Consider the following 22,096-nt stretch of genomic DNA (forward strand, 5'->3'; position numbering starts at 1 on the left):
ATATAATACTACTTTAAAAAAAATGTGCATTTCACCATATGGGACTCACAAAAATGTCCTTAAATATGCCTATATACAGAAATCTACAACTATATGTGCCTATTTGCTTTGCCTAAAATGCTATATGATATTTAATCAATCATGACTTTTCAAGCAAGTCCAAAGGGCATCATAATATATAAACCCCAAGGGATACCGTAATCCATGTAGTCATTTTGTCATACTACCAGTCCTGGAGTATTTTTAAAACTTCCTTGAGAGTCTTTGGAAAGAATATGGTCATTTATTTTGGTATACCAAAGATAGTATACATCACTAAGTACATACCTTATTGCTTTTCTGCTTTTAAGGGTAAATGGTCAGACTATATCTTCATCAGTTTGCCATGATCCTTATTTAGAATGGACCTTTTAGAATTATTTAGAATTGACCTGGGAACTTCTGGGCTCCGGCTACCCGGAGCTTACCCTTGCTGGACACCACCAGGACTGCCCACTGATGTCAGAGGGCGGTACCACTGATGTCAGGGGCGGTCCTTTTGACATCGAGGCTTACTCGCTGATGTCGGAGGGCATTCCCTCTGACATCGCAGGAAACACCCCCATTTAAAGGGTAAATGGGCAGGGAGTGAGGCCTGTCAGGACCCCGCTTCTGGGACCTGGAGGATTCAGTTGTTGACCCGGAGAACTTTACCCAGAGAGTTCCCAGGTATGCAAATCACACTCAAATGAAAACTTCCACTACACTTTTAGATTGCCTAATTATTGTTCTATGGTTGTAAGGAATATATAAGTGATACTTGTCACAAAAAAGTCATAACTTCTATGTTCCACAGGACTACTTACCTATTAATGATCTATTGCTATTTGTGAAGCTAGTTCTCATGATTCACAAGTCAATCCAGAGCGAACATTGAATTTACTGCAGGCAAATCACACTGGGAAACCAGGAAGAGAAATAAAAAGTTGTGCAAATCCATATGTAATCTGCTCTTCTGCTTCAAGTAACAAAACACTACTTAGCACACATTTCTGACTGCACTCTACAAACATGGAACCTACTGAAAACAAACAAAGCAAAAAAAGGGTATTCTCCATTAATGTTATAACCTCCTCCATCATTAGGTACCGCTAAGAGACACAATTTCTTGTGGATCAGAGGAAGTTTCACCAATAAAAAAAAAACTTTTAAACTCTGTAAAAAAAAAAGTAAGCAGAGTCAGAAGACATTTCAACACATTTAACATTAATCACATTTATGACTTGGACAAACATTTCTGAATCAGTAATTTAGTTGTTTGCCCTAATTTTTACTCTGAATATTTGGGAAGGTCACAACCTTTTGATATGATAGTTTTTGATAGTGCTGCACATCAGTGATCAATGTTTAAACACGACCACAGTCTAGGCATAATAATTTGCCAATCCACATTTTTATGAATTATGAAGAAAAACTGAAAAAAATAGAAAACTTTCTGGCAAAAAAATAACATAAAATAGTATTCCCTTAATTAAGTTTCCACAAAACAGAATATTTACACACAAGAAAAAATATATGTTGACAAAAATAACATTAATGCATAAAGTTCCAAGCTGCCAGCCTATAGACCCACAAACCTATGATACAAATGATAACAACAAAATACAAATGTATGGTTACTGGTAAAAATTAATCATCACAACCAGCCGCAGATTGGGTACTTTGTATATATTCTATTAATCACTACTTTAGGAGCTTTATACAAATATTAAAATATTGAAAAAAATAAATTGTTATGGAAGAAATACAATGGTATGTGAAGATACAACAAGGATGTTAGCATTAATCTAATTTGACAAAATGCTGACACAAATGATTGAAGATTAGCTAGATAAAAATGTATTTAATTGCTAAAATAGCCAAAAACTTATATTGATTTTCAGTGCAAACCACCTTAGAGTATAATAAATTTCACCTTGTGTGATATATAATTGTAAAATGTTATAAATTGTGACTATAATTAAAAAAATCTAATTAAGGTGCAGAAACAAGTTAAATGTTTACTGGAAACATACCCTGTTAGTTTTAAAACATCATATATCTATTTTTATAGCAGTTTTAATGTTTAATCTTAAAAAATGAAAACATTTCAAATGTACATAACAAGTGTGTTTTATAACTAGATAGCTATTTTCAACAGTGGGTTCCAACAGAGGCAAATGTGGACATTTCACGTCGTATGGTACTAAAAGGGGAAAGTTCCAGTTCTGTGGTAAACTCATTGTCATTATCATCACTTGTTGCAGTTGAGGACTTCTGAATGCACTCATCACAACAACAGCAACAACATTCCATGAAAGCCCGGCTAAAAGGCTTGCAAAGGCAAAAAAGTAGGACAGGGGTAACACATGATTTAAAGAACAAAAGAAACTGACTAATGAGATGAAGAAGATCCAAAGTCTGCCTAGAGACTCCAGTAGACATGTAAGCTGCTACAATGTTACAGATATTTTCAGGAATTATACAAAAGCCATATAAAATGGTCAGAGCTACAACAGTACAGTTCATTTGACTTTCAAGTTGAATTTGACGTTTATTTCCTCTTGTACAAGCTTTCTCTGCCTTTCTGATTTTTCTTGCTGTTACTAGTGAACAGGTAATTGTGAAAAGAGTGGGCAAACAAAAATAGCAGCCAAAGTACCACCAGAGTCTTGCACCATCATAGGTGAGCGCTAAAACATAAATTGTATCAGGAAGGTCCGTGGAGATTTTAACAACACAACGTTCACTGAGGAAGTTGGTGTTTCCTCCTGAATCATCTTTTGATAACTGACGAAGAACAACTTCTGGTAGAGCTAAAAGAAGAGCACCAACCCATATTACAGCTAGCTTGGCAGTCGTTGAAGTGCAGTTCTCAATCATTTCATAATACATCTGAACGTTTGTAGCAGCTCGGAATCGGTCAATGCAAAGGGCACATAACGTGAACGTCGTTACACCAAGGGAGGCAACCTGTAAGAAACAAATGAATATGCAAGTAAGATTCATTAAAATAAGACGCTCATTCCAATTAGATAACTAACACCAAAAAGTAAAATATTTCTTATGACTGCAATCATTTAGCTATAATATCCTTTAATTCATTTTCAGGAAAATACACATTCTAAGTCCCTATACAAGGAAACAGAAGGTTTGCCTATGAGCCAAAGATAGCCACGGCAACATTATGAAGTTGGAAGTTACATATTTCATAGCGGTAATTTAATTAAGGTTAGGATAGTGATGACAACTTCATCATGAATGTGTTTAATTGGCCTTCTTTACCAAAGGTACCCAAAAACCCAGAGCTTGTTCAAATTTGTATCATATGTCTGTTCAGCCTCAATTGTTTATATAAAAAAAGACACATTTTGTGAGCCTTTAGCACTTTTAGAGCTTTGCTGCTGGTGCTAGAGTTCTACCTGTTTATTGTGAAAAAGAACATTGAAATCTGAATACTTATATAATGTATGTGTTTAGGGTTTTTTGTATTTTTTTTATTGGGGTGGATTTGCTGTTGGGTGGGTGGTGGCTAGTTGCAGCATAGAGTCTAATCACCTGCATGGCAGTAGTGATCGTACAATTTTCATTGGCAGCTGGCAGCCTGATGGCTCACATTTAAAAAAAAATTCTATTACTTGTGAATTACCGTATTTGCTCGATTATAAGACGAGGTTTTTTCCAGAGCAAATGCTCTGAAAAATACCCCTCGTCTTATAATCGGGGTCGTCTTCTAATCAGACCCCAAAAAAATGGCTGGGGCCATGCTGCTTACCGGTCGCGAGCAGCGTCTCTTCCGTTAGAAGCAGGAGGACAGGAAGCTTGTAGCTTCCTCACAGAACTCTATCTCCCCCTCCCTCCTCTGGGGGCGGGGCCAGAGAAGTTGCTGGTACAGCCGGTCCCCTGCAGAAGTCTTCGAGTGAGAGATCTGCAGTTCAGGTAAGGGGGTGGGGGAGGGTTTTTGGGTAAGTATGTGTGATTAATGTGTGAAGTATGTGTGATTAATGGAATGAATGAGTATTTAAATGTTTGTGAATGTGTGTTTGTGTGTGATAGCATGGATGTGTAAGGGGGGTGGGGGTTGTAGCATGGCATCGGGAGGCTGTAATCCCACTACTATCATCCCCAGGTTCCAGCATGTACTGGCTGCCTTGGCTTGATAGGAGTGTGATTGCTGGACCTCCAGAAATGCATTTTAACCCCCTATATGCCACTCAGCCCCATGATATGCATATATACCTCCAGAAATGCATTTTAACCCCCTATATGCCACTCAGCCCCATGATATGCCTTTTAACCCCCTATATGCCAGAGTGGCATATAGGGGTATAAGGCATATCATGGGGCAGAGTGGCAAATAGGGGGGGGTATAAAGCATTTCTGGGGGCAGAGTGGCATAACTGGGGGGGGCAGGTTGGCAAATAAAAGGAAATTTAAAAAATATATTTACATGAATTAATATTTACTGGTAAAACTTTTTTTCCTATAGGGTCGTCTTATATTCAGGCTTTTTGTTTTTTTCCTAAATTAATATTTTGATTTTGGGGGGTCGTCTTATAATCGGGGTCGTCTTATAATCGAGCAAATACGGTATTATTCCTGAGGCTGCTGATCAGTCTCTGACCAATCAGTAGCACTCCCTGTGAATGGATCCTCACATACAGTGTAAACATAGGCTTCCATACATGTAGGTCTCACATTTACATGTAGATTGCGCACGACTTATGGTGCGAGGATGGTTCCTGACTACTGCCTTGGGTGTGAAGCAATGCCCTGTACTGAGATCCATGCCGTCATGATGGATTTTTGTAGGCACACATTTTCGTGACAGCATGGAACGTTATGAAGGAGTTAAATGGTTAAGTGGCTTAACAGGAAACGATAGTGTGTAGCAACAAATCACTTTGTATCGCTCTTTGTTTTGGAAAACAGTATTTTAGCACTGGGTTTACAAGCATGGGACATTAAAACAAGTCTTGTGGGCATCAGCCTGAACAGATTTTACCCAACTTAGAAGTCTGTGAGTTGAAAATGCATCTCTCCTACAATTTATGCTTTAGAGAATAAACCCCGGGGTGTGGTGCTTAAATTTCTCATATTAACACATAAGTGAATAAGAAACATAGAATTTAACAGGGCAAAAATAAATTGCCCAATCTAGTCGGCCCATTTTGTCTGGTGCCAGGACTCAAACCTCAATCAGTCATTGGTCTAGTATAAGATTCAGGAGAGCCATATGCCTATTCCATGCATCCATTCCGACTGTATGTAACCTTGTGCTTGACACTTGTTCTAGGACTTTACTTGGAAATGGACCATTTTTTTATAAACTATGTGAGGAGTTTTACTGATGTAGAATGGGGTAGTGTTTTGCACTGTACAAATTAAATACTGCATCAGAGAAGGGCTTTGTTATGATGCTTTTATGCTAATAAAATATACTGGAGCAGAAATGGTGATTGCTCTGTGATTACTATTTACACACTTTAGCTTCACATTCTCATTTCTAGCACATTTACATAATCAGCAAGTCATTGTGAACACAGTAAATACTAACAATCCAATTAATTCATTGTGAATTATTCTGCTACTATTGTGTGAGACAATATGTGTAAGTCGTGTTTGCAGTAATAATCAGTACTACGTGTCTACTGGAAGTGTAGAATCAGGTATTTTGAAGGTTTCATTGTTATCACTTTAACCCATGACTAGTTGCTTACAAAAAAGATAATAAACTTTGGCATGAGGTGGCATATTTTCACAAGGCAGATTGATATTTCTGAGACAAGAAAGATAGTTATAACAACTAAACGACAATAACAATTTATACTGTGAAATCCTATATGGCTTCAAAGCTTCTGAAAACTGTCCAAAACTAGTATATGATTTATGAATATGAATATACACTATACCACTATGCCCAATGCCAAGTGTAGTGTTGGTTGGCAAATGAGTAGTTTTAAGCACACAACCACTTGACTTTGGAAAATTACGAAATTGATGTAGCAGCAGGATGAATATACAAACATGTTAGAAATGAATTTACTGAATATTAAAAAGTAATTTCTAATTACTTAGAAACACCAGAAAATGTGAGACACATTTGTGCAGAGAATATTATCATGCATATGTGTGGCTAATTTATCTCAGCTGCGTACACCATAGCATTACCCTGATTCTTAGGGGGTGCTAAAAGCCTATCATTAACTAATGAGAAATCAAGAAGAGAGGAATGAATTTATGACAGCTGAGCACCATTGCCCTTCTGGTCCACCCATCTATTATCCTGATTTGAGTAGAAGTCACCTGACTAGCCACATCTGCTCTTGACCTGCCCTTCACTGTCCAGATATGAACAGCATCTCATCAAACCGTTGTACTGACAGGGGTTCCTGCTTCAATTATAACAGTGTTCTAGAAGCTACAGTGGGTATTTGTACCAAACAGATAAGTGTAAACATTGACTCTGTTCTGTAGTTTCAAGGTCAAACAGTACATTTATTTACCAATAAAGGCATACATCCTTTGTTTTTGTACATAATAAAAATAATGAAAAATAGATATATTTGTTGAACTGCAATATGTATGCTGCTACTGCCCCCTGCTTTAGTTAACCAAGTGCTATATTTATTCTAAATGGTTTACATTGCATTTTGTGCACAGGAGCACCATACTGTCGACATACGTTACTGAGAATTTCAGGTATTACCAGAAAAATGGAGAACAGTATTGAGATGGCTGAAATAAATATTGCAGTAATTTAAGTTTTAGTGATAATGTGAGCCATAATTGATCACGGAACCAAAGCTCTCCTCCTACAAATCCTTAAATTACAGGTAATGTGCATGGATTAACATTTGCAGGATTTTCAATTAACTAGAGTGAAAATTAAACATAATGATTACACTTTTACCACATTACTTATACTTCCTACCAATTTAACCTGTTTGCATTGCTACTCTAAAAGAAGCTAAAATTTTGATTTAAAAAAAATAGCAACTGAAATGTATTTATTTTTTTGAAACCACATTTGTTTCAAATTGTCTACTATAGTAAGTACCCAGATCATTTTCTTGGGCAACAGGGGTACATTATTAGAATCATTACTTTCTATTATTGTATGTTACACAAGATTAACAAATTATTAGTTTTTATTTTGCAATGGTGGTCGATATCTGAACAACAACAAACTTATCTAGTAAGTAGCAACAATTTCCACATCAACCTGTTTATAAGTTTGGAACAAAATATTATCATATTAAATGTTGATCTAGTCGTTTTCACCTTTTAATATATTTCTGCATTAAGCTGCTTTTGGTTAAAACGTACAAACCCAAAATATATAAAAAAAACAAAAAAGCCACTTCCATGTTTATATTATGAGGAGTAACTCCATTTATAGATTATTTACAGAGTTACCAAGTGATGGTCCCTAGCTTCCAAAGTTCTATTAAGAACAAAGAAGAATAAACGATGTTCTTAACAAAACAATCATTTGGAGAAAAGAATAAAACAATGATTAATGGTTTGACAAGACGTGTACTTTCCCACCATTCTGATAACAAAGGACACTGTTACTTGGCACAGAACTCTGATACACTGCTCCATTGTTAGCACCATGACATTTTGTTAATAGATGTGCAACTCCACTATGAGAGAAAGGCATGCTTTACTTTGTAAAAGCTATCTGTCGGTTATAGGTTTAGCTAGAAACATCAGCATTATTTGTATGGCTATACGTCAGCACTTAGGGACTGGTTATTATCAATGTTAACAATATCTGCTACATTTTAGATATACCCTATGGTTCCTGGTGTAATCTAGTGTAGGTATTCCAAACAGATGTAAAAGCTAAATGTCTATATGTCTTGCTTTTGTGGAGAGACATTTGACCAAATCTCTTCCTTCAGTGCCCCTCGCCATGGTGCTAAAAAGACAATGAGACACATAGTAAGAAAATACATACCCCTGCTAGTATGCCAACCTTGTGACAGCTTTGGCGCACCAGCTTTTGAGGACTACAACTCCTTAATAGATTGATGGGTGTTGAAGTCAACAAAGGCTCATCTGTCAATTTAAAAAAATGAAAAAATAAATGTTTTGTAATAAAATATCTTGTTTTTTAATTTTATTTTCTAAATTGGGGGAAATCAGTAGCCCTGATCCAAGCTTGTTAGCTGTTATCATGCTTTTTCACCAGCATGAAAGCCAGCTGATCTCACAAGAGATGTAGCAAATATCCATATTGGGTTTCCTGATCCATGGGCCAATTGCTGCCTAAAGGTCTATGACTGATCTGCAATGTTCTGTTTGTTTCCTCTTTAATGGAAATTTGGCACATTGACTTCCTTCAGAAGAGGGAATGGTGGCTCCCTTACATTACTAATGTGAGAAATTTGACCTTAGTGTGGCATTACACACATGGTACATACCTAGCACATTTAGCCCTTTTGGTCCAGGCAACCAAGTGTAATAATTATGGGGACGCGTAAAAGGTTTATTTCAAGGAAGATGAGATATAGTATTTATTCAATATCCTGCCCTGAAGCATCCACATTAATCAGCAACTTAACAATTGTCAGAAATAATTTAATGAAGAGAAGTGATCATGCAGGTCTTGAGAATGGGAAGTTAAGATGTCTGATCTTGTGGTATGTGCATAAAGTGAGTTTCTAATACATGTATATTATTATTTTCATCCTGAAAGACAGTTACATAAAAGTATGTTAATTTACTGTACAGAACAGCAAAATATTGAATTTGGGAAAGAGATGGATCCAATTTACATTCTTATATAGCTGGTATTGAGAATATCCTCAGTTGCAATATTTAATGAACACGCCTTTAAGTACTTTCAAAAGAATAAAATGATAGCTAGAACCGGACTATGTCAGACCTCATGCGATATGTAAAGTGCTATGTAAATGGTTGGTTTTATATAAAGAATTATGATAATTATCAACAATATTAAGCAATAATAATTATGGAAAAGACACAAACTGTGCTGTATTATCAATCAAATGGTGTGTCACAAGATACCAAAATATTTCATGTCATAACTTCCTAACCACTTAAGGACAAGGAAGGACTATATTACACTAGAGGACTATGGCAATTTTCTTGAACTATTATTTTTTTCTTTCTCGTTTAGTAAACCCACACAAATAATATATTTTTTTGAGGGGGGTTAAGGTTTTTATGTTTAGCTTTTTTATTTTTATTATTTTTTTATTTATTCTAGAATCAAATCTCTGTTTATTTAGAACAATCAGTAAATAGCATGTGACAGTATAAAATATACAAGAATCTAATGATATGAGGACATATACAGAAGATAAGTAGCAATGGCAAGTGTACAGGAGAATAGCATACAGCGAGTCTCATACAGAACTCGGATAAATATTTATATAACAAAATTTCTGGAAAACATAAAACCAATTTAGGAATAATTGGTGTGCTGGTATGGAAATGTTGTTACAAAAACCAAAGGAAGGCAAAAAAAGAAAAGTGGAAAAGAGGAACATAAAAACTAGCTTTTGTTTTAAACCCCTACCTAACAAATTACCCACTAACAAAACATCCACCACGGTAAATATATAGTTTAGCATTTTTAATGAAGCCCTTAGGCTTCATTAAAAATGCTAAACTATATATTTACACAATGTAAGCCAATAACACACAAACAATGATAATCTTCCATGTCTTTATTGAACACACCCATTAAACATTTACAGTGCTCTCCTTTTGTAGCAATAACCTCAAACAAGCACCTCTTGTAGCTTCAGATCAGACCTGCACAACATTTAGCAATAATTTTAGACCATTCTTCCTCACAGAACTTAAACTCAGCCATATTCCTAAGATGTCTGATGCGAACATATAGAAATATTACCTTACTGAAAAAGTAGTGGATGCATGGAATAAATTTCCAGCAGAAGTGGTAGATGTTACTACAGTGAAGGTGTTTAAGCAAGCATGAGATAGGCATAAGGCTAAGCTAGATATAAGATAAAGCCAGTGACTAAAGGAAAGTATTCAGATGTTGGGCAGACTGGATGGGCCAAATGGTTCTTATCTGCCATCACCTTCCATGTTTTTGTTCCTATTTACTTGATGTTTAGGGTCATTGACCTGTTGTGCATCACACAACTTCTAATAAGATGGACAGCCAGGTATGATACCTTGATAAACTTGGGAATTAATTGTCCCCCTAAATGATGGCAACCTGTCCAGGCAGCAAACCAACCCCAAATAATGATGCTCCCTCCACCATAATTTACCATTGGGATAATGTTTTCATGTGGGTATTTGGTGCCTTTATGCAATACATAGAGCTGCATGTTCTTCATGAGCAATTTTTCATCAGTCCAAAACACTTTTTCCCATTCGCGTTGTAGAGTGTCAAGGTGCTCATTGGCAAACTTCAGATGAACAGCAATGTTAAATTGTACAACAGCGGCTTCCACCGTGCTGTCATTGACCACATGCCTGTCCAATATTTTGCATATGGTACACAGAGATGTTAAACAGTTCCAATGATTCAAGCAGTTTACCTGTAACTCTAGGCATTCTGCGTTGTGCCCTTGGAGTCATCTTGGCTGGGTGCTCAGTGTAATATTGTCTCCATTTATAAAACATGTGTCTAACTGCGGACTGATTAACATGTAAATTCTTTATGAGGTTACTTTGTAACTCTTTCCCATTTTATGCAAATCAACAATTCTTGATTGTAGGTCTTCTGAGATTTCATTTTTGGAAGGCATGGTTCACATCAGCAGATGCTTCTTGAGAGTAGCAAACTCAAAATACTTAAGTGTTTTTATGTCAAAGCAGCTCTAAACCACACCTCCATTCCCTTGTCATTGATTGGACTCCATGTTTGTTAACTCCTGACTTCAATTAGCTTTTGTTAAAATGATTTGCTTAGGAGTTCACATACTTTTTCCAGCCCAGAATATGAATGCTGTATTCAATATGGACAGGAACAATCTGTGTGTTATTAGTTAAAACAGATTGTGTTTGTTCATTATTGTAAATTGAAGATAAAGATTATATAATATTTTAAGACACATTCAGGGCCGGCCCAACGCATAATGCTCTGGCCGGCGGCATCAGCACACATCGGCCATTTAGATTAGATTTCCAGCAATCTGATGGCCTCATAGCGATGGGAGCAGCGTGAGGGGTGAAAGGTCCGTGCGAGGGGGCAGAGCTTTCAACTCCCACGCTGCTCCCATCACTAGGCGGCCATCGCACACGGGCGCTGGGTGCTGATGCCGCCGGCCGGCGCTGCTTTAATACTTTCTTTTAAAAAAAGAATTGAAGTAGCGCCGGCCGTGAGCAACTCTATGATGTCTCCAAATGAATGTGCCGCCTCTATAGTAGTCATGACAGGGAACATGCACCTACATCAGTGCACCCCCGTGCATAAAAATTCCTAATGCCCTTGCACCATTAAACTGCTATGCCTGAGTTAAAAAATCTGTATTTTGCTATACAACCATTTACTAATATGACATCGATAAAAATAATAAATATATTTGGAAATGTATTTAGATACCAGCAAAACATAGATACCATTCACAATCAAGAACAACAAAAACCCAAAAACAAGAACGCACAACAGGATTTATTTACCAAAAGAAGAGTTGTGGTTTTACCTCCTTCACTATTCATTATGAAGGGCCAAAACTGACAAGTTTCTCTACCAAGAAGGCCTGGGCTGGCCCTTTATAATTAAAAATTCAATATATACAAAGACTTTAAAGACATCTCACTGATGTTACTATTATGAGGTTGCTAAACATAAGAGACCCTTGAGATTAATCATTGCCATTTTTCACTATGCCCCCAAGAGGTGCTGACCAACAGCATATTTCTACAGCAGTACGTACTGGAGAAATTTAGATTTTTCATCTGCTCATTGAGTTTTATAGGGCAATGTAAGACATATGTTATCAGCCTTCTGAAACTAGTCATTTTAAAAATTAACTCATCACATATAGTTGGCTGCTGGGGCTTCTGGTTGATCTCACAAAGATCACAACGGAGAACTGTATATTTCTAAAGGAATGTAAAAATGAGTACAAGTCAAAGTGAGACTGGTAACATCTCATTATCCTGTTACCACAAAAATGTCCTATTGCTTTTTAAACAGACAATGTGTAGGACTGGCATAAAATGTGGTATCAAAATGTAATTTATGAAATTCAACTCCCTAACAACCTGTTTTTAATTTTTGTACACTTCGTGACCGATGCTGTTTTAACATTTTTGCGGTGTTTGTGTTCAGCTGTAATTTTCTTCTTGCTTATTTAGCAGTGCACCCACACAAATTATATTTTTTTTTTCAGGACAAGAAAAGCGTTATTCAACTTGGGGTATTTTTACACTTTTCGTGTAGCCATTTTACCACCAATCTTTGCCAAACAGGTACATTTTTGCTGCTTTTTTCCCACACAGGATTGCAAATCATGTATCAATTTTCTAAGAATATAGCGGGTTACTGGGAAACAACACCCATAATGTAACAAATATGTCTTCAGTAACAGTGATACAACCCATGCATAGGTTTATTTGGTTGTTTGGGGGCTAAAAGACCAAATTTGGGAAATGCACATTTCAGTTTTTCAATATCTGGTCATCCTGTGCCCATGTCCTGTTTGAGACTTCTTTGAAGCCAGCCAATTTAGTTTACCCCCATGAAACTATATATGTTTTTAAAACTAGAGTGCACAGGGTATTTCAGATGATGATATTTGAACACTTTACATGCACTAATTCTACAACCAGCCTTTGTCAAAGTTTGAGGTAATAATTTTGTATGTGTTTTTTATATATACATTGTACATCAGGTATGAATTTACAGTTCCTTGTAGATATCACTGTCAAACAACAGCCCTGTATGTGTTCAGCAACATCTTCTGACTACAGAGATACCACTCATATGCTTCTTCACTCATGAGTGAAAAAACCGCAATCATTGATCACTTTCTAAGCTCATTTACCCCATGACATTTCAGGCACGTCACTGGCCCTTAAATATATGTTTTTCCGTGATGTGCCTGGCGCATCATTGGTTGTTAGGAGATTGAAGGTATAAGAAATTATTCACCTTAAATAACTCAAGAAAGATCTGGCAAGGTACTGACAAATAAGACAGATTTTAGCAATGAACAATATGTTGAACTGAATAAGGTTTTCAACGGGCTTTGAAAGATAGAGGCATAGAATTTTATGGCAGATAAGAACGATTCTGCCCATCAAGTCTGCCTATTTTTCTCATGTAAATACTCTGACCTTAATGAGGCCTTGGTCTTGTCTTCGATTCAGGATTCCTTTATGCCTACTCTATGCATGTTTTAATTCCCCCACTCTATTAGCCTCTATTGCTTTAAGATTGTTTTAATATGGCAAATTATCTTGAAAACAAAACACACTACATGTATGGAAACATTTGTCTGTGGTGGTGGTGGGGGGTTTGAGAAGGGTTCTTGGGGGATTATAGAGAATAGTACAACAGAAAAAAAAAAACAGAATAATTGGGAAGATAAAATTTACAGAGAATCAGCTTTACAAGTTACAGCCTGTGACCAGTTTGGAAAAAATGCGTTCTACTTGGCACCAGATATATGAGATCCAGCCATGACTCAGAAACTGCCTGGAAAACTAACCACCTCTGAAAATGTGGCACATACAGATATATGCGTTTGCCCATGCAGTTCTAATACAAGTGATATACATTGGTTGAGACCTGGATTTTGGTAGGTGCTGGCTCACATCACCATGAGCATTCTTTGATGCTCTCTTTGTTTTTTTGTTAATGGTGGTGGAAGGAAGCCAGTTGGCCAAAGGCTTGCTTGGCAGAGCTACAAAACGTATTCCAAAAGCCTGGCACCAATATGTGGCTTGGTCACTTTTAAATAAGGAACAAACAAGCATGCTAATTCAAAGCAGGCAATCAGCTTCACAACTTAAGTACTTATTTACTCTTTACTCCTGATCAGGAATGAAAATGTTAACCCTCTTGGTAAATGTTAATTCTTTTTCAAAGGCATATTTTCCCCAATAAGTGATATTAGATTACTGTGAATATATATAAAATATAGCATATGAAAAAGCACAACAAACTGGCAATAATCACAAATATCAAAAATCATTTCGGAAACATGAAAAAGTCAAATTCTTACCTCAATGTATGGTACGATTTTGCATGAGAAATCCTCCAGTAACCACTTCTTGGTAAGTTCATGAAATATCACCAATGGCAAGCAGAAAAAAATGATCAGAAAGTCCCAAAAGGCCAGGTTTGCCAAAAGTGAGTTGGATATACTTCTCATATAATAATTGTGGCAGACTATACACATAACAGCCATGTTGCCCATAATCCCAATGACAAAAATGATAATGGACAGACACATGACTGCATAGGCACCGTACGAATCATCTGTGATCGGGTAAAATGGATTTCTTATATGCTGTCGTTTCTTTGAGGTGTTTTTGGGCATCAGAGCTTCACTGATTTCCATGCTATCTGGAAACACCTTGACATCATTGGTAGCAATAGGGGCAGAGCCATTTAAGGCCAAAGCGTAAGGTTCTGTATCCTTTAACATGATCAGATCCTGCAAAGTTTCATTTAAATTCACAGATACTTTTCTGTCATCATTGCCTTTATTCCACTGGTGGTTACCGGCTCCTCTCCTGGTCCTCCCATTTTGGATATAAAGCGTCCCTAGGGCATGATCAATCTCCTCCTGCTCAGGTGTAACAATCAGTTTGTTTAGGGCCAATGCTTTGTACCTGATATTGGATGTAGGGATGGCGTCTCTTTCTCCTTTTTCATTTTGCAGTGCTGATCTTTGCATCACATATGAAGGTTCAGTTGGGTTATTTAACGGTCCCTGCGACAGAGTTACATTGCATTTACAAATGAGTTTCTTTAAAGTCCTTTCACCGAGAGATTCCATATAAACAGATTCATCTCCTGTCCTTTTAGGGAAAAGTTTGCCAGTGATGCAGTGGAAACCGTGGCACCAGCCTATGCTATGCACATTTTCTTGCCTCCGGATAAAGAGATCATCCTGCAGACCGTGGACACTCACTATAAAAACCCACACAAAGCATGCAGAGAATAATGAATCGAAGGTGTTCTGCATGATTAAAAGAAACGCTTTAGCTAGAAACGAGGCAATGCATTGGTAGTTCCAAACATGTCACTCGATCCTGCTGTGCCAGACAAAAGCAGCAATGCCAGAATACAAGCGGACAATGTGCTGTAAATAAATGAACGATCCAATGGGTCAGGTTTCAGGTTTACAGGTAATCTAACAATATAAGAGAAACTCAATGCACATGACACAAAGGCTCTGTTTTCTCCATGTCCTTGATGCACATGCAGTTCAGGGGAAAAGTTAAGGTGCCTGATGCTGTAAATCCACAGAAATCCCAGGGCTCCACCCTATATGAACAGTCTGGAGAAACTGTTAGGAATGAGCCTTGCTGCTCATTTACATTTTCCTCCTCTGTACGGTGGTATCTTCTATTTTATTGCAGGGAGAAACTCCTCTCCCTCCTCTTCTTGTTAATCCCAAATGAATATAATCCCTCCCTGCCTTGAAGTAAACAGGTTGTAGATGTCATCAGAACAGATTAACTGGGAGGCATGAGATACGGATGGCAGTCACAGGCAAAAGAAATCTAAATTGCTTGTTTTTTTTCCTTTGTGTTGAGAAGAAGGTGAACAAGTGTTGGTCAGCAAGGTGCAGCATGAGAGAGACCTTTGCTTTCCAGACTGCCTGCCCCTTAATGTGGCTTCTGCTGTCAGTGCTGTGTATGCATGGGAGTGCTGAAGAGCCCCGCCTGCAGGCTTCACCACACCATCCTCTGCGCCTGTGTGGGTCTGGATTGAGACTGCCTCCCTCCTCCTTCCATACACTATCTGCACATTTACGTGGCTGTAAACAATTATCGCACCTTGCTGTCCACCGCTACTAGTGTCTGCTTATTGTCTGCTTGGAGTAAGCAAGGAATATTGCTTGCTTTTAAGTTTTAAGCGTCATGTATTTTTTTCTCCCATTTGACTTGTTTTTCTACCATACCATTTTCACCTTATTGTATTAGAAGGGTTATTTGAACCAGATACCAAGTTCTTTCTGCTATAATGAAGCAAGGCTAGTTTTCATCACACTGATGCTGACACAAAGGCTGTGCTGCTGGAGGGGGGAGTGAAGAAAAAGCACAAAAGATGCCAGGGAGATGCGAGCTGTTAGGTTGTAGAAGCGACTGTGTGCTCTACATCACGCTAACACTGCAGAGCCCCTACCGCAGACAGCACTGTGGAAATGCACTAGGTGGCAAGATATCAATTGGTTTAGTTTCATCAATGGCTTTTCATTATACTAAATTTCAATAGTAAAGTAATATTATCATTAAGAATAATAATTAGTGATAGCAATACATCTTTCCTAATTATTTTTGTAATTATCATCTTAGCCTAGAGATCTGGGAGCATAATAATATAGAGTATATATCAGGGTATATTTTTCTGTAGTGGGCCACTTCATCAGAAATGTGTGGGCCTCACTTGTTATCCATTGAGAGAAAATATACAGCATGACTCCTATCATTATAGAGTGAGCCAGACATAGACTATGGTATAGCATGGCTCCTATCATTATATAGCAAGCTAGCAGTAGCATTGTTGTGGGGGGGGCATCATCGGTGACTAAAATCCACTGAAGTTGCAAGGCTGGATGAGGATATCATAGATCTCCTTCTAACCAGCCGAAAAAAGGAGTGCAGGGTCTGTTCATGTTTCCCTGCTCCTTTACAAAGTGTGCCAGCTATTAGTCTGAGCGCCAGGATATGATGTCAGCACTGACCGAGCCGTGGAACTGAGTTAAGCCAGGATGTTTATGGAAAGCATGAATGTACTTGTGTAGCAGGCATGTGTGTTCATAGGGAGGCCTTTGATACAGTATACGTGTGTATTTTGACAGTGCATCGTTTACTGTTACTGTTTTGGGCCTAAAGGTATAAAATGAAATAAGAGATGAGCCCTGACAGAGGAGACCTAAGATATGATAATTTTGGGTGCAATGTGGGTGCTGGGGCAAATCTTGTGGGTGCATATTTTTAGATTTGTATTTTTTTTTTTTGCAAATATTTATGTGTGTGTATGTATGTGTGTGCGTGTATATATATATGTCTGTGTGTGCATGGCAATAATAATCCCCCCCTACTTTTATCCCTGTCCCCCCATATGCCCTCCCTAAATTTGCCACTGCAAGCCAGACACATAAGGTGGTACAGCAGGACTCCTATTATTATATAGTGGTTCGGACACAGACAGTGGTACAGCTTGACTCCAACTTTTAAAAAAAAAATGAGCCAGACATAGTCAGTAGCACAGTATAACTCCCATCACTATATACTGAGCCAGACATTGATGTTGGTTCAGGATAACTCCCATCATCCATTATATTTGTTTGCATTTCATTGCTTTTTCATTGCTCTTTCTTCTACTCTCTTTTACACTTTCATTCACTCTTACTCCACCAACCACATCCCTGTCCTCTTTCGAGCAGCTCTGCATCTTCTCTTGACTCTTCTTGTTCGTTTGTCTGTAAATCAGGCCTCCCAGAGCACCTCCACAAAAATGGAGAGCCTCTAGGAACACCCTCTAGAGACTCTGAAAATTAAAACAGGAGAATTTCCTGTGTTGAGATGATGCATTTGACATCACATCCTGTTTCCAGTGTATTCATGCATCACTTCCTTTAAGCAATGTCTTGAACTGTGGAAAGGAAGGATTCTAAGCCCATCCACCTTAACCTGTTTACTTTGTTTATGGAGATCATGAAGACAAGGCATGACAAGTTACCACAAGCAGAAAGCCAAGTTGGCCCTTGTCAGGCTCCATTCAGGCTGCGGAGCTGCTTCTCTCTTGTTCCCCCCATCTCGCTAGTTTCCCCCCATCTCGCTAGAGGTTCCCCTTTGCTGTAATCCATTCCTGGATTTCCATATGCTCTGTTCTGTGCTTCTGATTCCTTGATTCTAGCTCTGCTCTTTGCTTCAGCTCTGTTTCCTTTATAAGGTGTGCCCCACCCGTTTGTTATATTTGTCTCAGTCTGCCGCCTAAAGGTATGCCATTCTTGATTCTGTGTTTAGGCTCAATGTTTAGTTTTAGCTTATTCTTAATTCAGTAGACAGGGTTTAGTGCTAGAACCCACCAAATATTGGAGTACTTTGGCGTAGTGATGGGCTAAGCATATTATGGACATACGATGTGACGGAATCTAAAATTGTTATCGCATAGTCCTAGGCTAGTCCTGTATTTATGTGTGTCTGTCTTTTATGTACCTTTTCCCTCTTTTGTCTGAATCATCTGAGGATTTCTGGAGAAGCGTCTGAGGATCTCGGCTCCTCACTCCATCCCTTCTATTCCTTGTTCCCTGTCCTTTGTTGTGTCCTGTACCATGTATGTCTTGTCTGCCTGTGTTTCTTGCTCGGTCTCCCTGTTCCTTGTTCTGTCCCCCTTGCTTGCTATGTTTCAGCTGTTACTCTGCTAAGCTTCCCTACTCCCAGCTTGCAGCATCCTGCTTATTTCTCTGTAGAGCTATGTCTCATGCTTGCGTGCAGGATATCACGGTTTTGTTCTGGACAACATGAGCTGCTATGTCAGGGTACTGGTATGTGGCCGCACAAGCCTAGATGCCCACCCAGGACAGTGCAGTCACCCTGCACCAGGCCCTGTCCGACTTGAATTCCATCGATTGGGCGCCCTGGGTCTTTATAGTCGTCTGTATGGATCCAGTCCCTCACAGCCCTCCAGTGGTTACAGCAGAACAAGGTGAAGGTTCTGGAGTGGCTATCACAGTCTGCAGACCTTAATATCATTGAACATGATGCCATGTTTTGTTCATAACCTACAGTTGAATATGAATCCCATAAAAAAAGAAATATGTTTTGCTTGCTTACTCATGTTTTCTTTAACAATGGTACATATACTCACTGGCCACTTTATTAGGTACACCTTCCTAGTACAGGGTTGGACCCTCTATTGCCTTCAGAGCTGCCTTCATTCTTTGTAGCATAATTTCTACAAGGTGCTGGAAACATTCCTCAGAGATTTTGGTCCATATGGACATGATGGCATCATGCAGTCACTGCAGATTTGTCAGCCTCACATCCATGATGCGAATCTCCCGTTTCACCACATCCCAAATGTGCGCAATTGGATTAAGAATTGGTGACTATGGAGGCCATTGGAGTACAGTGAACTTATTATCATGTTCAAGAAACGAGTTTGAGATGATGTGAGCTTTGTGACATGATGCATTATCACCATGATTATACACTGTGGTCATAAAGGGATGGACATGGTCAGCAGCAATACTCAGGTAGGCTGTCGCATTAAAACGATGCTCAATTGGTACTAAGAGGCCCAAAGTGTGGCCCCCACACCATTACACCATCACCAGCCTGAACTGTTGATACAGGGCAGGATGGATCCATGCTTTCGTGTTGTTTACGCCAAAGTCTGACCCTGTCATATGAAAGTTGCAGCTGGTATTGAAACTCATCAGACCAGGCAACGTTCTTCCAGTCTTTCACTGTCCAATTTTGGTGAGCCTGTGCGAATTGTAGCCTGCTCTTAGCTGACAGGAGTGGCACCCGGTGTGGTCTTCTGGTGCTGTAGCCCATCTGCTTCAAGGTTCAATGTTTTGTGCATTCAGAGATGGCATTCTGCATACCTTGGTTGTAACATTTGGTTATTTGAGTTACTGTTGCCTTTCTGTCATCTCGAACCAGTCTGCCCATCCTCCTCTGACATGAACAAGGCGTTTTCTTCCACAACTGCCGCTCACTGGATATTTTTCCTTTTTTGGACCATTCTCTGTAAACTCTAGAGGTGGTTGTGCGTGAAATTCCCAGTAGATCGGCAGTTTCTGAAATACTGAGACCAGCCCGACTGGCATCAACAACCATGCCACGTTTAAAATCACTTAAAACCCCTTTCTTTCCCATTCTGATGCTTGGTTTGAACTTCAGCAAGTTGTCTTGATCAGGTCTACATGCCTAAATCCATTCAGTTGGCTGATTAGCTATTTGCGTTAACAAGCAATTAAACAGGTGTAACTAATCAAGTGCCCAGTGAGTGTATATTACCAATTCTTCATGGGTATGCAAACTTTTGAGCACAACTGTATGTAGTTGTATATACATGTAGATGTATATAAAATCCAGCGAAGACTTTACTCTTTATAAATTCATGCTTCACACCTACAACTCTGCCCTCTCTCTCGCCAAACAGCTCTACTTCTCCACTCTCATATCCTCTCTTTCTTCCAACCCACGACGCCTTTTTTCTACTTTCAACTCCCTTCTCTGTCCCTCCACACCCACACCACAAACCTCTCTCACTGCCCAAGATCTTGCTACCTACTTCAAAGAGAAGATCGAGACTATTAGAAAAGACCTCTCTTCCTTACAACTCCCTCCTACACCACTCACCACCACCCTCTCTACTCCTACTATACTAACTGCCTTTTCCCCTACAACCGAAGAAGAGATAGCCACTCTTCTTTCTTCCTCTCACCCAACAACCTGTCCCCTTGACCCCATCCCTTCACACCTCACAAAGTCTCTATGTCCATCCCTTGGTCCATCACTTACCCACCTATTTAATCTTTCTCTATCATCTGGATCTGTACCATCTGCCTTCAAGCATGCGCTAATCACACCAATTCTAAAGAATCCTTCCTCAGACCCCGTCTGTTTGACTAACTACCGCCCTATCTCTCTGCTTCCTTTTACCTCTAAGCTGCTTGAACGGATTGTGTACAATTGCCTCACTAACTTCCTCTCCTCTAATTCCCTCCTTGACCCTCTACAGTCTGGTTTCAAACCCCTTCACTCTACTGAAACAGCTCTAACAAAAGTCTCCAATGACTTGCTCTCTGCCAAAGCTAAAGGTCACTACTCTATTCTAATACTACTGGATCTCTCTGCTGCTTTCGATACTGTTGATCACCACCTTCTTCTTGACTCACTTGCTTCTATGGGCATTCGAGATACAGCTCTCTCCTGGATCTCCTCATATCTGTCTAACCGTTCCTTCTCTGTCAGCTTCTCTGGCGAGACATCATCGCCCCTTCCACTTTCGGTTGGTGTCCCCCAAGGTTCAGTCCTTGGCCCTCTGCTGTTCTCTCTTTATACTTCCTCTCTTGGCAAACAAATCAACTCATTTGGTCTCCAGTATCATCTATATGCAGATGATACCCAAATCTACCTGTCTTCTCCTGATCTCTCTCCATCTCTCATGTCCCGGATCACCAGCTGCTTGTCTGCTATTTCTTCATGGATGTCACAACACTACCTGAAACTTAATCTTTCTAAAACGGAACTCATTATCTTCCCTCCCTCCATCTCCACTCCACTACCTGAATTCTCTATCACCATTAACAACACAACTATCTCTCCTACTAACCAGGCCCGATGCCTTGGGGTCATCCTTGACTCAAACCTCTCCTTCATCCCTCACATTCAGTCCCTCGCCAGATCCTGCCGCCTGCACCTAAAAAACATCTCTCGTATCCGCCCATTCCTCACCCAAGAATCCACAAAAACTCTGGTTCATTCACTTATCATTTCCCGTCTTGACTACTGCAACACTCTTCTGGTTGGCATTCCACTGTCTCGACTCTCTCCACTACAGTCTATCCTTAATTCCGCTGCTAGGCTCATCTTCCTTGCACGTCGCTCCTCTTCTGCTTCCCCCCTCTGTGAAACCCTCCACTGGCTTCCGATTACCTTTAGAATTAAATTTAAGATCCTGGTACTGACATATAAGGCCATCCACAATACTGCTCCTCCGTACATTTCTGACCTCATTAGCAAATACTCTCCTACTCGATCCCTACGTTCCTCCCATGGGCTAAGGCTCTCCTCCTCACTCATCACCTCTTCCTTTTCCCGTCTACAAGATTTCACTCGAGCTGCCCCATATCTCTGGAATCTACTCCCAAGGAACCTTCAGCATTCACCCTCCCTCCCGACATTCAAGAAACATCTA

The 22,096-nt window shown here is 39.2% G+C and overlaps 1 protein-coding gene across 1 annotated transcript; it reads right to left on the reverse strand.

The window, feature by feature from the left end:
• Nucleotides 1-1,502: 1,502 nt before the first annotated feature.
• Nucleotides 1,503-16,262, reverse strand: GPR37 (G protein-coupled receptor 37). The gene is made up of 2 exons (XM_053462113.1): nt 14,208-16,262; nt 1,503-2,991 (listed from the first exon to the last, which is right to left on the reverse strand). The coding sequence occupies exons 1-2, from the start codon at nt 15,174-15,176 to the stop codon at nt 2,173-2,175; spliced, it is 1,788 nt and encodes a 595-aa protein (XP_053318088.1). The 5' UTR covers nt 15,177-16,262; the 3' UTR covers nt 1,503-2,172.
• Between the last annotated feature and the right edge of the window lie 5,834 nt (nt 16,263-22,096).

Source organism: Spea bombifrons, chromosome 4, assembly GCF_027358695.1.
Source record: "Spea bombifrons isolate aSpeBom1 chromosome 4, aSpeBom1.2.pri, whole genome shotgun sequence".
Classification (NCBI taxonomy): Eukaryota; Metazoa; Chordata; class Amphibia; order Anura; family Pelobatidae; genus Spea; species Spea bombifrons.